General features: G+C 38.1%; 1 protein-coding gene and 1 pseudogene across 1 annotated transcript; both read left to right on the forward strand.

Moving 5' to 3' along the window:
- The first annotated feature begins 5,526 nt into the window (after nt 1-5,526).
- Nucleotides 5,527-5,815, forward strand: LOC112865905 (small ribosomal subunit protein eS28). Its single transcript, XM_025928942.2, has one exon. The coding sequence runs from the start codon at nt 5,577-5,579 to the stop codon at nt 5,784-5,786; it is 210 nt and encodes a 69-aa protein (XP_025784727.1). The 5' UTR covers nt 5,527-5,576; the 3' UTR covers nt 5,787-5,815.
- A 1,163-nt stretch (nt 5,816-6,978) lies between these two features.
- On the forward strand, nt 6,979-7,572 carry LOC112865917 (protein phosphatase 1 regulatory subunit 1A pseudogene; annotated as a pseudogene).
- Nucleotides 7,573-17,385: the final 9,813 nt, after the last annotated feature.

A 17,385-nucleotide genomic window follows, 5' to 3' on the forward strand; every position in this document is an offset into this window, starting at 1 on the left:
TAAGGGGGCTATCTATACATTCTTACTATATGCCAAGAGTTAAGTGATAGAGAATGTATGTTTTATATTTGTATCAGTTAGAGTTCAACCAGGAGACAGAAACCATAAAGAAATCTGAACGGGGAAACTGTAATACCAAGAATTATAGGGGTGTCTGGGTGACTCAGTTGGTTGAGTGTCTGACTCTTGATTTTGGCTCAGGTCATGATCCCAGGGTCGTGGGATAGAGCCCCCTGTTGGTTCGGTGCTGAACGTGGAGCCTGCTTAAGACTCTCTCTCTAGGGTCTCCTGGGTGGCTCAATTGGGTAAGTGTCCGACTCTTGATTTTGGCTCCGGTCATGATCTCACGGTTCCTGAGTTCGAGTCTCACATTGGGTTCTGCACTGATAGTATGCAGCCTGTTTGGGATTCTACTCTTTCTCCCTCTCTCTCTGCCCCTACCCTGCTTGTGCTCTCTCTCTCTCTCCTCTCTCAAAATAAATAAACTTAAAAAAAATGATCTCTGTCTAAAAAAAATAAAAGATTCTCTCTCTTCCTCTGCCCCCTCTCCCACTTGTGAGTGTGAGTGCACACACACTCTCTCTCTCTCAAAAAATATTTTTTTTAAAAACATATATAAAGACCCATAACAAAGAATTATTAACCACAACACGGGAGTGGAACAACAAGTGATTGACCAGTGGAAACTAAATATACAAGGAGATATAAGCAGATAAATGGAGCTGTCACAATCCCTATGACTGAGATAGAGGACCTGAGGAAAAGCCCCCCAGAAAACCAGACCTTGCTGGAGAGAATGAATTCTATGGTTCCTGGGTGTCAGAGAAGTCACTGTGGTGTAGTGTTGGTGGAACTTGCTAGAAAGCACCCTGCCTAGGGAACCTGTTCAAAAAGAGGTGTTTTGTGGAAGACCCTCCATGGCAAAATCATCTGAGGTGGTTGCCAGGAAAAGCTGGAGCTGCTGACCCGTTGTAGAAGCTGGATGCTGAAGAAGCCTTGTGCAATGCAGAAACTTGCTGAGCAAGCACACTGCAACCAGAATGGAAAGCTCCTTCCTTCCATCTCTCCAGTGCCCTCTACTGACATAGCTTAATAATCTGTACTACACATAAAGAATACATTTTATTTTTTTATTTTTTATTTAAAAAAATTTTTTTAACGTTTTATTTATTTTTGAGACAGGGAGAGACAGAGAATGAACAGGGGAGGGTCAGAGAGAGGGAGACACAGAATCTGAAACAGGCTCCAGGCTCTGAGCTGTCAGCACAGAGCCTGATGCGGGGCTTGAACTCACGGACTGTGAGATCATGACCTGAGCTGAAGTCGGCTGCTTAACCAACTGAGCCACCCAGGCACCCCAAAGGATACATTTTAAAGGACTCATTTTCAGAGGCAAATAAGATAGTATTTGGAGCTGAGAAGCAATAAATAGAACACTGGCACATTTTCTATCTTCAAGAGTTATCATGGGGGACCCGCCTGGGTGGCTCAATTTGTTGAGCATCTAAATCAAATTCTTGATTTTGGCTCAGGTCATGATCCCAGGGTCGTCGGATTGAGCCCTGTGTTGGGCTCTGCGCTGAGTATGGAGCCTGCTTAAGATTCTCTCTCTCTCTCTCTCTCTCTCTCTCTCTTTCTCTCTCTCTCTTCCTCTGCCCCCTTCCCCTGCTCACACTCTCTCTCTTTCTCCTAAAAAGAAAAAAGTTATTATGGGGACTTCCTAGGAAGATGGAGGAGTAGGAAGACCTTAAGCTCACTTCATACTGTGGATACAACTAGATAACACATCAGTGTAAATAACCTAGAAAACAACCCAGGGACATAGTCGGTTAAGAATCCGACTTCAGCTTAGGTCATGATCTCATGGTTCATGGGCTCAAGCCCCATGTTTGGCTCTGTGCTGACAGCCCAGAACCTAGAGACTGCTTTAGATTCTGTATCTCCCTCTCTCTGTGTTCCTCCCCAACCTGTGCTCTGTCTCTCTGTCTCTCAAAAATAAGTATTTTTAAAAAATTATAAAGAAAACAACCCAAAGACTAGTAAAATAGACAATCCCTAGCTAAATGTAGAGAAGAAGCCACATTGAAGAGGGCAGGAAGGGCAGAGAAAGGGTGGGGAGCTAAACAGACCTGTGGGACTGTCTGTGGGGGAGAGTGAGCCGTGGTGCAGAGAGGGAAGGAAACAGACTCTAACACCAGGGAGCCCACACAGGGAACATGAATCTCCATAACATTTGGCTTTGAAAACCAGAGGGACTGAATTTTTCAAGTTCTTACAATCAGCAAGGTTTAAAACCTGGAACTTTAAAAATCACTGCAGGGCACCTGGGTGGCTGAGTCAGTTAAGTGTCTGACTGTTGATTTTGGTTCAGGTCATGATCTCACTCAATTGTGAAATCAGGCCTGCATCAGGCTCAGCGCTGACAACACAGAGGCTGCTTGGGATTCTCTCTCTCCCTCTCCCTCTGCCCCTCCCCACTCATGTTCTCTCTCAAAATAAATAAATAAACATTAAAAATTTTTTGTTTTAAATCACTGGGTGCATGGGAGAGCCAGCAGTATGAAAGGAAGCTGAGTCTTTGCTCTTACAGAGAGAGCACAACAACCAGTCCATGGAGATACAGCATGGAAGCAGCACTTTGAAAAATGCCTGGGGTATACATGAAGAAGATGTATTGTCTGATCTCAGAGCCCGTGCTAGATGGACAGGGATCATTGGAAAACTTCTCCAGAAACAAAGAAGCTGGCAGGTGCCATTTACCTTCTCTGCCTCCCTCCTTCCCCCTCCCCTCCCCTCCCCCCCATAAACACATGGATACCTGCAGGAACCAATCTGGTTCCAACACTCCCTACCTAACTTACTAACAGTGAGCCCTACATCCTGCATTTTCCTATGGACCCACCCCCTCCAACCTGGTCTACCTCTATCCCTGGCAGCTGCAGGTTCCCTCCCACTAGAACCTATGGTGCTGACACCACACATCCTGCACTCTCATTGAACTTAAGTCCAGTGCTACCACATCTCTGGCAAATGCTTAGTCTGACTCAGCTTCAGCCCAAGGTGGCCCCAGAATGGCCCACTAAAAACATAGGGAACAAACCTTGCCCACAATAGGCAAAGAGAGCCACTACAGGACCTCTTTCTTAATAAGTCCAGTACTTTCAAGAGCAGGAGATGTAGCTGACTTTCCTAACACATAGAAACACAGAGATTTAGATAAAATGAGGAGACAGAGGACTATGTCCCAAATGAAAGAAGAGGACAAGCACAACAAGAGGCCTAAATGGCACAGAAGATAAGTAATGTGACTGATAGAGAATTAAAGTAATGATCATAAAGATACTCACTGGACTTGAGAAAAGACCCTGAACAAGACATAGAAAATAAGCAAACAAAAAATCAAAGATGAAGAACTCTTAACTCAAAAATACACTGGATGGAATAAATAGCAGATTAGAGGAAGCAGAAGAACAGATCAGTGACCTGAAAGAGTAGTGGAAATCAATCAAGATGAACAGAAGGGAAATAGACTAAGGAACTTCAGTGACCATCAAGCATAATAACATTCACATTACAGGGATCCCAGAAGAAAGAAGGAGAAAAAAGGGTACAGCAAATTTAGTTGAAGAAATAATAGCTGAAAACTTCCCAACCCAAGGAGGTCCATAACAAGACACACAGTAGTTAAAATAGCAAAAAGTAGTGATGATGAGAGAATTTTAACAGCAGCAAGAGAAAAGAAAACAGTTACTTATGAGTGAAACCACATAAGGCTTTAAGCTGATTTTTCAGCAGAAACTTTGCAGGCCAGCATATTAAAAGTGCTGAAAGAATAACACCTGCAGCCAACAATGCTCTATCCAGCAAGGAAACCATTCAGAAAAGAAGGAGAGATAAAGAGTTTCCCAGATGAACAAAAGTTAAAGGAAATCATGACCAGTATAGCAGCCCTACAAGAAATGTTAAAGGGGACTCTTCAAGTGCAAAAGAAAGACCAAAAGTAGGAGTGAGAAAAGTGGGAAGCACAAAAACAGTTAGATTAAGTATATCTCTAAAAATGAGTCAAGAGACTTACAAGATAAAAGGATGTAAAATATGACACCATATACCTAAAATGTGGCAAGGAGAGGAGTAAAGATTGGTTTCGGACATGAGCAACCATCAACTTAATATAGATTAAGTTGCTATGTGTTATATGCATAACATATCATATATAAACCTAACGGTAACCAAAACCCAAAAACCAGTAATAGATATGCACAAATATAAAGAGAAAGAAATCCAAGTATATGACTGAAGAAAGCCAATAAACTGTGCGAGACAAAGAGAAGAAAAAACTACAAAACAGAAAAACTACAAAACAACCATAAAACAAGTAACAAAATGATACAACTACATACCTATCAACGATTACTTTGAATGTAAATGGACTAAAAGCTCCAATCAAAAGACAATGGGTGATGGAATGGATAAAAAAAAAAAAAAAAAACAATCAAAAAGACCCATCTATATGCTACCTATAAGAGACTCATTTCAGACCTAAAGACAAGTGTAGATTAAAAGTGAAAGGATGGAAAACCATTTATCACGCAAATGGAAGTGGAACAAAAGCTGGGGTAACAATATTTGTACCAAACTAAATAGACTTTAAAACAAAGACTGTAATAAGAGACAAAAAAGGACACTATATAATCATAAAGGGAATGATCCAACAAAACAACAATCCAACAATTACAACAAAAGATGTAACAATTGTAAATATTTATGCAACCAATATGGGAGCACCCAAATACATAAAGCAGCTAATAATAAACATAAAGAAAATAATCAATAGTAATACAAAAATAATAGGGGCCTTTAACACCCCAAAGATCATCCAAACAGTAAATCAACAAGGAAATAGTGGCTTGAATGACAAATGGGACCAGATGGATCTAGCAGATATATTCAGAATATTCCATGCTAAAACAGCAGAATATATACTCTTTTCAAGTGCACATGGAACATTTTCCAGAATAGATCACATGTTTAGGCCAAAACCAAGTCTCAACAAATTCAAAGAGATTGAAGTCATACTATGCATCTTTTCTGGCCACAACACTTTGAAACTAGAAATTAACTCATAAGAAAAAATGTGTAAAGAACACAAATGCATGGAGGTTAAACAACATGCTACTGAACAATGAATGGATAAACTAAGAAATCAAAGAGGAAATCACAAAATACATGGAGACCAAAGAAAATGAAAACACAAAGGTCTAAAACCTTTTGGATGTAGCAAAAGCAGTTCCAAGAGGGAAGTTTATACCAATACAGGTCTACCTCAAAAGCAATAAAAATCTCAAATAAACAACCCATCCTTCATATAAAGAGGCTAGAAAAAGAAGAACAAATAATCCAGAACCAGTAGAAGGAAGGAAATAATTAGGAAATAATCTAAAAGATTAGAGCAAAAATACAAGAATTAGAAACTAAAAAAAGAAAACCAATAGAAGAGATCAATGAAACCAGGAGCTGTTTTTTTGAAAAAATCAACAAAATTGAGCTCTCCACCCAACGGCCACCCTGCCACCATCATGGACACAAGCTGTGTGCAGCCCTTCAAGCTGGCCAGGGTCACCAAGGTGCTGGGCAGGACCGGTTCTCAGGGTCAGTGCACACAGGTGCGTGTGGAGTTCATGGACTACATGAGCTACTCTATCTTCTGCAATTTGAAAGGCCCCAAGCATGAGGGCAACATTCTCACCCTTTTGGAGTCAGAGCAAGAAGTTCAGAGGTTGTGCTGAACTTGTGGCTAGGTCCTTGATGTCTGGATCAACCATTCAGCTCACAGGGATGATCTGTAATTGTTAATAAAGTATTTATACTGTATGTTTAAAAAAAAAGCAAAGAAAAGATCAACAAAATTGATAGACCTTTAGCCATGCTCATAAAAGAGACAGAGAGAGAGAGAGAGAGACAGAGAGAGAGAAGACCCAAATAAACAAAATCAGATATGAAGGAGGAGAAATAATAACTAACACCACATAAATACAAAGGAATATAAGAGAATATTATGGAAAGTTATATGCTAACAAATTGGACAACCTAGAAGAAATGGATACATTCCTAGAAACATATAATCTCCCAAAACTGAATCAGGAAGAAACGGAAAATTTGAACAGACCAACTACAAGCAATGAAATTGAATCAGTAATTTAGAAACTCCCAACAAACAAAAGTCCAAGGTCAAATGGTTTCACAGGTAAACTCTACCAAACTATTAAAGGAGAGTTAATACCTATTCTTCTCAAATGATTCCAAAAAATAGAAGAAAAAGGAAAGCTTCCAAATTCATTCTATGAGGCCAGCATTACCCTGATTCCAAAATCAGATAAAGACACACACACACACACACACACACACACACACACACACACACACAGAACTACAGGCCAATATCTATGATGAACATAGATGCAAAATTCCTCAACAAAATATTAGCAAAGCAAATCCAACAATACATTAAAATAACCATTCACCAGGATCAAGTGGGATTTACTCCTGGGATGCAAGCGTGGTTCAATATGAACAAATCAATCAACGTGATACATCACATCAACAAGAGGAGGATAAAAACCACATGATAATTTTTATAGATGCAGAAAAAGCATTTAACAAGAAGCAAATTATTCTCTAAGCTTACTTTTTAAAAAAAATTACTTTTTTTTTACTAACAATTTAATATGCCCTAGAAAGGATCTTAGTTCCGTTATTTGAATAATTTGTCTTTTGGTAAGAAATTGGATTTTATAAGAGATACAAGATGATATTTTATATATTAAGCCTAATATATATATTTTTATTTTTAATATAAAACTGTCAACAAACGATGTTGAGTTGAGATTTGGTAGGATAGCATCGAAAGTTCTGTTCTAGGGGCTGGGGCTGGGCTGGAGCTAAGAGGGAGAGCACCTGCCCCAGCTCTGAGCCCCACCCATGGTGCAAGACAACAACTCCTGGAAGATCCAGTTCATAGTCCTGCTGCTGGAGTTGCCCATTGACCCTAAGCTGGTAGAGCAGATTCTCAGGCACTGCCCCACCCCTGCCACCCTCATGCTGACCAGTGACCAGTCATCCCCAGAGATAGATGAAGACTGGATCCCCAAACTTCCTCTCAAGTCCATTTTGGCCATCTCTCCACAGCATTGGAAGAAGGTGAGGAGGACCACACCCACAATGAAAAATCCATCCCTAAAACTCAGGAGAGGGACAGAGAGAAACCCATCACAGAGGAACCCTCAACCCATATATCACCATTGGAGTCCCAGAGAGCCAACTTGATCTCAGAGTGAAGAAGGTATTCCAGAATCAAGGCTGCAGTTGGGAATGCAGACACTGGATTTGTTTCTTTTTCTTCACTTTTGGGAAAAATCTTATTTTTAAAAAGTGATAAATTTGGTGCTAAAAACAACAACAAAACCAACCAAACAACAACGAAAAGTTCTGTTCTGATCATGGAAATCTTGAATTACAGAAACACAAGTATGGGGTTCTCCTCTGTGGGGTAGGGTTATGAAGTTGCTACAACAGTATTTGGTTATATACAGAGAAAATAATGATAATTCATAATTAGTTAATAAGTAAAAAATATTGAGTGGTTTCTGCTAGCCACAGTGATTTATCATGTGTAGCAACATAGACTTAAAGTCTAATATGAGATCTGAGGCTAGTTTGACGTATTTGTTGAAGCTTGTAATTGCTCTGGGACAAGGAGGTGTATTTATTTTGTTTCTCTACTGCCCTCCCCCAACAACTCCATCCACCTGCTCCATATTTTACTTTTTTTTTTTAATGTTTATTTATTTTTGAAAGACAGCGAGAGACAGAGCACGAGTGGGAGAGGGGCAGAGAGAGAGGGAGACACAGAATCCAAAGCAGACTCCAGGCTCTGAGCTGTCAGCACAAAGCCTGACGTGGGGCTTGAGCCCCTGAACCATGAGATCATGACCCAAGCTGAAGTCGGATGCTCAACCAACTGAGCCACCCAGGTGCCCCTTGCCTCTTCTTTAAGGGATAGGTTTTATAGGCAATGTTTTTCTAATGAGTTAAGATCCATAGAGCATGGCCTAACATGTACATGCTTGCTTGTACAAAAAGGAAGATTTATATAAATCAAGGAAAAAAATCAATCTGTAATCTTATAGGCTCTGCTCCAAGTTAAAATGCCTAGTCTGTGGAGTCTTTCATCCATAGGAATTCTGGAACCATAGCTATTTGGGGGGTAGTTTCCTAAATTATATATAGTATATGAATTCTCATATCAAGATGTACTATAATCTGATTGTGTATAAGAGCTGCTGTATATTTTTCTCTAAAAGTAAATCTTATTTATTACGTTTGTAAGTGTTTTGATTAGAGATCCCAAAGACCACCTCCAGGTACAATGATTCACTAGGATGACTCATAGGCTAAAGAGTATAGACTAAAGAGTATAGGCAATATACTGTTTAGAACAAAATCAGTAAAGAGAAAAGGCACCAGGACATATTCTTGGAGAAACTGGACGCAAGCTTCCAAGGGTCCTCTCCCAGTGAAGTTACACAAGACATGCTTAATTCTCGTAGCAATGAGTTGTGACAAACATGTGCCATGTTGCCAAACATGGAAGTTCATTAAAGATTCAGTGCCTGGGGTTCTACTGGGGGCTAATCGTGTAGGCACCCTCTACCTGGCACATACCCAAATTCCACACTCTCAAAAAGAAGAGCAAGTATTCAGTAAAAAGCGTATTATTCATACAAAAAATTCAGTAAGCCACCTTTATCAGTTAATGTTGGGAACCTTCCCAAAACCTAAGTTCCCAGATACCAGCTAAGAGCCAATCTTGCAAATGTGCCTTTTCAAGGATAGCAGTTCAGGCCTGCTATGTTGACTATTTTCTGTATGATACTGTACCACAGAGAATAAAGAATATTCTCCTGATAATGATCTCAAAATAACAATTATAGCTGAGACATTGAATTGTTAAAGATTTTGACTACTTGAGTGGTTCTATTAAACCAAAGAAAATAAAGTTTATCTCTCCTCAATTCTTTCATAATTTACTGTATATGTTCAACTTTATCTTTTTTTTTTTTTTTTTAAACAATCTGGCACTGTCATTTTATGTTAATGAAAATTGTTTTCTTCAGGTGCCTGGGTGGCTTAGTTGGTTGAGCGTCCATCTCTTTATTTCAGCTCAGGTCATGATCCCAGAGTCCTGGGATCCAGCCCCCATCAGGCTCTGCACTGATCATGGGGCATTCTTAGGATTCTCTCTCTCTCTCTTTTCCTGCTCTCTCTTTTCTCCACTGCTCTCTCTCTCAAACTAAAATAAAGAGTCCTAGGATCCAGCCCGCCCCCACCCGACCATGCCATCAGGTTCTGCATTGAGCATGGGGCATTTTTAGGATTCTCTCTTCCTCTGTCCCTCTCCCACTTTCTCTCTCAAGCTAAAATAATAAATGTTTTTTTGTTATTTTCTCATGAAAAGACCATTTGTCTTTCTTTTTCCTTTTCAGACAATTTTAAATTTTTGCTCTGCTATAGAGGTGAAACTAATGTTAGATAGAGTGATAAACAGGAAAGCAGTTTTTTTCCCCTTGGGAATTGGAAAAAGGACTGGAGATTGTTGAGTGCTCTTGTGTACCTTGCAGCTACCTGTATCACTGGACAGATTTGTGGACAGTTGTCCTGTTTTCACACCAGTGTGGTATATAGTTTGTTTAATGGCGCTTCTGCTCATTACATTTATAAATATTCTTTTTTTTTTTATTTTTTTATTTTTTTTTTTAAATTTTTTTTTCAACGTTTTTTATTTATTTTTGGGACAGAGAGAGACAGAGCATGAACGGGGGAGGGGCAGAGAGAGAGAGGGAGACACAGAATCGGAAACAGGCTCCAGGCTCCGAGCCATCAGCCTAGAGCCTGACGCGGGGCTCAAACTCACGGACCGCGAGATCATGACCTGGCTGAAGTCGGACGCTTAACCGACTACGCCACCCAGGCGCCCCACATTTATAAATATTCTTGTCTATAGGCTCCCACATCTTAGAAAACAGAGATGTTTTGGGTTATTTCACCTTGAGAGCCATAGATGTATTGATTTCTTTTTGTTTTTAATGTTTATTTATTTATTTTTGAGAGAAAGAGAGAGGAGAGTGACTCAGGGCTTGATTCCAGGAACTGTGAGATCATGACCTGAGCCAAAATCAAAAGTTGGATGCTCAACTGACTGAGTCACCCAGGTGCCCTTACAGATTGTTTTTAAAGCTATCTCAAAATATTGAGCCACAGATTATTTTCTAAACTGGCAATCTCACACATTCAAATTAATTTATTTTTTATTAAGTCCTCTAATTTAGGTGTAAGCCCACTTATAAAAATAGAAGACAAGCCTCCTTTCACTTCAGATACTGAATCTAAAAGAGTACTGTTTGAAAGTTTCTTGAAGTATATTTTGTATTTTTACTTAACTTTTTAAATCTTTATGTAGTCTATCTTTAAAAGAAAGGCTTCTATAATTGCTTTACGTAGTGTATTTTTTTTTCAAATTTATTTATTTATTTTGAGAGAGAAAGGGAGAAAGTGCATGTATAAGCATAAGTTGGGGAGGTTAGAGAGAGAGGAGAGAGAAAATTCCAAGCAGGCCCCACATGCTGTCAGCACAAAGCCTGACACAAGGCTTGAACCCACGAACCTCAAGACCACGACCTGAGCCAAAATCAAGAGTTGGGTGCTCAACCAACTTAGCCAGCTAGGCACTTCGTTTTTTTTAAATTTCTTTTTATTGTTGTTATTTTATTTTATTTTTAATTTTTTGAGAGAGAGAAAGAAAGTGCACATGTGCATGTGGTGTATTTTGTTGTTGTTGTTATATTTGAAAGTTTTTCACAGCTACATTTTTAAAATCAACTCTTTCATGCCTTACTGATTTTAGACATTTTTCCCTTTAAGTTATAGTTGGGACAGATCTATAGTCCAGAATAATAAGTATCTATAAAGCATCCTGGATTCCGTAGTAAAATTTTGTATATCTTTGAAGATTAGGGAGTTCTTTAATTATAACCCCTAATTTGGCTTTGGACCAGGATTTTAATTTAACTTCAAATATCCACCAACATATAAATGGATAAACAAAAAGTGGTATAACCATTCAATAGAATATTATTTAGCAATTAGAAAGAATGAAGTACTGATACATACTCTAACATGGGTAAACCTAGAAAACAAAATGCTAAGTACCAGAAGCCAGTCACAAGAGGTCACATATTATGATTCCATTTATATAAAATGTCCAGAACAGGCACGTCTATAGAGACAGAAAGTAGATTAGTGGTTACTTGGGGATGGGATGGAGTGGTATTAGGTGGAGAAGGAGGTGACAGTTAAAAATTACAAAGATTTTTTGTTTGAGGTGATGAAAATGATCTAAAATGGATTTCAGTGATGGTTGTACAACTCCTATGAATATACTGAAAACCACTTAAATGTACACTTCAAATGGGTAAATTGTACAGAATGTGAATTATCTCAATAAAACTGTTAGAAAAAAGAATAAATGAAAGGCATGCCATCTACTTCACATAAGAGACTAAATATAAAGAGTTGCTCACATTCATAATCAGAAAAGTGCAGATCAAGATCACAGTGAGATATTTTACACAGTGTGATTGGTTCAAATTAAAACTATCAAGTATTAGAAAAAATGTGGATCGGGGCGCCTGGGTGGCGCAGTCGGTTAAGCGCCCGACTTCAGCCAGGTCACGATCTCACGGTCCGTGAGTTCGAGCCCCGCGTCAGGCTCTGGGCTGATGGCTCGGAGCCTGGAGCCTGTTTCTGATTCTGTGTTTCCCTCTCTCTCTGCCCCTCCCCCGTTCATGCTCTGTCTCTGTCTGTCCCATAAATAAATAAAAACGTTGAAAAAAAAAAATTTAAAAAAAAAAAAAAAAAAAAAGAAAAAATGTGGATCAATGAGATTTTTTATAAAATTGCCTTGTGGGATTATAAACGGGGAACACCACTTTAGAAAACAAGTTGCCATAGCCTTATAAAGTTAAATATTCTCACATACAGAAATTCGACTACTAAATATATACCAATAGAAAGAACTTTCTGATGATACTGGGAGTGGTATTAACAAATGTGATGTTTGGTAATGTATAATGAAATTGATCAAGATTTGGAACAGCCATATAACTCAATGACTTAATACTTTTCAAATGACCAATGCATACTGATACAAAGTCATGCATGAGCAAAAGACTGATTCAAAATTCAAGACAGACCAATGTATTTTAATGTAACAGCCTATAAAAAGTTCATTAATATGATTTCAGATTCCATATTACAATTAATCTTTTTTTTAAATTAGTCTTCACACCCAATGTGGGACCCAATGCAAGGTCCAACATGGGGCCCAACATGGGGCCTGAACTCACAACCTGAGCTAAGCTCTGGAGTCAAATACTTTAACCAACTGAGCCACCCAGAAGCCCCCACTGCAATTAATCTTTAAGAAACTATAATTTATCAAGTTCCAGTGTTACATCAAAGAAGAATATCCACAATTGTCTGTAAAAGATATTAAAATACTGTTCTCTTCTAACTACATACTTGTTCCAGGATGGGTTTTATTCCTATTCTTCAAAAAAGCAACATAGCACAATAAATTAAAGGCATAAGCCTTTATGAGAACTCAGCTGTCTTCTATTTAGTCCTACAAAAAAGTAAAACATCCCATGTTTCTATTTTTTTCATAAAACCTTGTTATTTATCATTATATATAATGTTTATGTTAACATACAACGGGTTCACTATTTTTTTTTAATTTTTTAATGCTTATTTTATTTATTTTTTATTATTTTTTAAACATTTATTTATTTTTGAGACAGAGAGAGACAAAGCACGAACAGGGGAGGGTCAGAGAGAGAGGGAGACACAGAATCTGAAACAGGCTCCAGGCTCTGTGCTGTCAGCACAGAGCCCGACACAGGGCTCGAACTCACAGACCACAAGATCATGACCTGAACTAAAGTCGGCTGCTTTACCGACTGAGCCACCCAGGTGCCCCAATGCTTATTTTATTTTTAAGAGAGAAAGACAGAGCATGAGCAGGGTAGGGGCAGAGAGAGAAAGACACAGAATCTGAAACAGGCTTCAGGCTCTGAGCTGACAGCACAGAGCCTGATGTAGGGCTCAAGCTCTGAACCATGAAATCATGATCTGGGCAGAAGTCGACACTTAACCGACTGAGCCACCCAAGCGTCCCAGTTTTGGTTTATTTTTATAGAATATGTTTCGTTACGGTTTTTCTGATTTTTTCCTCATGGATAGATTCAGGTTATGAATTTTTAACAGGCATACCATATCAGTCTGTACCAGTTTTGATGGTTTTCACAGGTGTCTCCACTGTAAAGTTACCATTTGTTTCTTCTTACTTGATAAGTACCTTAAGGGGAGATATTTTGAGACTGTTCCCCATCAGACTTTTGCTCAGTGGTTTTATTTTATTTTTTAACGTTTATTTTTCAGAGAGACAGAGCAGGAGCAGGGGAGGGGCAAAGAGAGAAAGAGACACAGAATCTGAAGCAGGCTCCAGGCTCTGAGCTGTCAGCACAGAGCCGAATGCAGGGCTCGCACCCACAAACTGTGAGATCATGACCTGACCTGAAGTTGGATGCTTAACCAACTGAGCCATTCAGGCACTGCATTGTTAAATGGTTTTAGTACCTACTGATGATTATTGCCCAAATCAATTATTACAATCATGGTTGCAAAATGGTGATTTCCTAACTCTGCCATTCCTTCTCTGATATATATACATACATAAACACACACACACACACACATATACATATACATATGCATGTATATATATATTTATTATTTATTCCTTCTCTAATATATATAAATATAAATTTATTTATTTATTTTTGCATTTATTTATTTATATATTTTAGTATCACTAGGGGCTCATAGATTCTTTTTTTATTTAATAGTTTATAATCTGTCATTTCAGATTCAGTCATGGGAGCCCTGGAGTCTTTTAACATGTTTCCTAACTTTTTAAGCACTTGTTTGCTTTCTGACACAAAAAGATGTTCCAGGCTCTTATACATTTTTCAGCCCCAGCCCTAGAATTAGCTATTTATCTAAGAAGGTCTGGTTCCTTTTAGTGAAACTTTCTTTCCATCAAATATATTTTGGAAAGCACTATATATTAGCACATAGAGAGTTGCATAGTATTTTATGGTATAGATGTGCCATAATCTATTTAGCATTGGTTTTGTCTAAAAAAAATTTTTTTTTTACAAACAACTCTGCAATGAACAGAAGTCTTCATAGTTTATTTTACACATGAGTGAGTACACTTGTGGGATAATCATTTAGAAGTGGAATTTCTGCATCAAAACTTTGAGAAGTTGGGGCACCTGGGTGGCTCAGTTGGTTAAGCATTGGACTTCGGCTCAGGTCATGATCTCGCGGTCTGTGAGTTCAAGCCCTGCGTCGGGCTGTGTGCTGACAGCTCAGGGCCTGGAGCCTGCTTCAGATTCTGTGTCTCCCTCTCTCTGTGACCCTCCTCCATTCATGCTCTGTCTCTCTCTGTCTCAAAAATAAATAAACGTTAAAAAAATTTTTTTTATAAAAAAACAACTTTGAGAACTTAAAATTTTGATAAATACCACAAATTGTCCTTCCTGGAGGTTGTACCAATTTGTATTTCCACTAGTATCATATGAGAGCAGACAACCAAGCTTACAAATAAAAATTCTGTTTTGTCCATACTACACTTAGGGGATTTAAAATTGTCAGTTATGTTAATTTAATAGACTAGGCAGTTTAAGAAAAATTTCCTTAACCCAGTGATCAAGAAAAATAGAACCTTTAATCCTGCCATGAGTACTCCTGGTGATGAATTAAAAATGGATTAATTTTCTAAATTTGTAATTATGTTCTTTGTCCAGAAAGGCCTGAAGCATAACAATGAGTCACTTTCCCTTTTGGCTCCTCAAAGCTGTCAGTTTCAATTATTTTTGTAGTTCTTGAGCTTATAAAAGACTTTTGTTTTTCTCCATGAATGTTTTGAGACATAGGCAAAGGATTTCTGCTATAAAAGTTAAAGAAAATTTGTGCATTGTACACAGTAGGAATCTCAGATTTGATGCTAAAATCATTTGGGGTACATATTAAAAATGCAGATTATGGGGCTTGTCCTGGAACTTCTGGTTCAGTAGCTCTGAAAGGTATGGTCCAGATATTTGCATATAAAGAAGCTCCCCCGGGATTTTGATGCACTGATTCTGGAATCACACTTCAAGATACACAACATTAAGTTATTGCTGACGGCTATAGTCACATTATTTTAATGTGGACTAGGAAACCACTTTAAATGAAAATAGGGTTTGGGTTTTGGGGTTTTCTTTTTGGAAGCATTTGTGGTTTTATAAATGTTGTCTTACTTGAATCTGAGAAACTAATGAATCTCTGGCTAACATTTTCTGAATATTTATAACATGTACCCAGTCATTGTTGAGGCAATTTCTGTCTATGAACTTACCTATACCTCAGATACCTATGAGGTAAGTGCAATTAGTCTCATTTTACAGATAAAGAAATTGAGGTACAAGAGGTTGAGTAACTTGACAATGCCACACAGCAAAGATTCAAACCTTATCAACTGGACTCCAGGTTTAGCCCTTATACTATGTTGCCTCTCTTCATTTGAACTCAAAGGGGCTCAATTTTCTCATCTAAAAAAGAGTTGGTTTGGTCATAAATAGTAGAAACTCTTTGCCCAGCTCAGTGGGATGATTAAAGCTTAGAACCTCTTGGTTATTACGATTTGATAACATTGTGGGATAAGTCTGAATGTAAGGGTAACAGATTTCAGGCTAGTCACAGGTCACTGGGCATTATTAGCTGTGTATATTTACTGTATATGAACTAGCTGATGGGATAAAATAATCTTTAAAAACCTTTTTTTTTTCATGTGTTACCTGTTGCAAAGTCCATCAGGGGATCGACTGAAAACGCGGAACTTAAAAAACCTCAAAGTGGAGCTTTCTTTAAATAAATTCTGTAAAATAGTTACCATGGTGGGTAACATTTCAAATGTCTCCCAGAACTCTTATACTCCACAATTTTTATTTTTATTTATTATTATTTTTTAAAATTTATTTTATTTATTTTGAAAGAGAGAGCACAAGCAGGGAAGTGACAGAGAGAGAGAGAATCCCAAGTAGGCTCCACACTCCTCCACACTGTCAGCACAGAGCCCAACACATGGCTTGAATTCACGATCATGACCTGAGCCTAAATCAAGAGTTAGCTGCTCATCCGACTGAGTCATCCAGGCACCCCAAGTCCACAATTTTTAAATGATGAAAATTAAACTAATGAATACATTTCAGAAAAAAATTTGCAAAAATTTTAATTAGTATATTCATGTGTTCGTGTAATAAGCACTCATTAAATACTATGTGCTAGCATTTATGCTAGACACTGGGCAACGATAGTTACCATTTACTGAACTTTGATGTTGATATTTCTCTTCTCATTTTATTGTTGAAGACATGGTGAAGTTAAGCATCTTTCTGGAAGATCTCAAGTCACACAGTGGCAGCACCAGTATTTGAATCCTCATCTATTTTGTTCCAAAGCTGGCCCACTGCATTAACTCTAGTAATTTGGATTACAGATGGATACTTCACTAAATGAATTACTATAGGGGTCCTGTAAATAGTGAGCATCCATAGGACTCTTTATATTGAATTCTTACCATGTTCAAGAATAAATCTACTATGAAAACCACACCACCACAGTGGTTTATGCGGGGGAGATCTCATTAAATATTGATGAATGAATGTAACTTAAGTAGGTTAGCTCTAGAGTTACTATGACTACATTAAAGTTCTCTATTTTACTAGGTAAGCTTCACATTGCTTATTTGTAAATTCAAGCAAAGTACTTTTTTGTCTTAAAACCACTGGGAAGAATAAAAGAGATACTGTCCAGGTAACACCTAGCACTCAATAAAAAGCAGTTGAAAAGCATGCTATAATCTTGAAATGATTATGTTAAGGTCATAAATTGAGACCCTAGGTAGATATTAGGTGGACAGGTCTAAGAATTATTAGATAGAAAGAATCATAAGGACTACCGGGGGCAAGTAGGAAAAAGGAGTCATTGAGAGACCTACGATTATAGGGTTGATATCTGCTGAGTAATGATGTGGTTAAAGACAGAAATTGTGAAGTTAGAAGCAATACTGGATTGTGCAAGGTGCAAGGTGCAAGGCTTTTCATGATCTTCTGAGGACAAAAAGAGATGCAGGATTTGAATAAGCAAAGAAGATAGAAATTG

The sequence above is a fragment of the Puma concolor genome, chromosome C1, assembly GCF_028749965.1.
Source record: "Puma concolor isolate L17-30 chromosome C1, mPumCon1.1.hap2, whole genome shotgun sequence".
Taxonomy (NCBI): domain Eukaryota; kingdom Metazoa; phylum Chordata; class Mammalia; order Carnivora; family Felidae; genus Puma; species Puma concolor.

What these genes read in the sequence shown, in the direction of transcription:
- LOC112865905 (XM_025928942.2), top strand. Translation starts at nt 5,577, where the DNA reads ATGGACACAAGCTGTGTGCAGCCCTTCAAGCTGGCCAGGGTCACCAAG.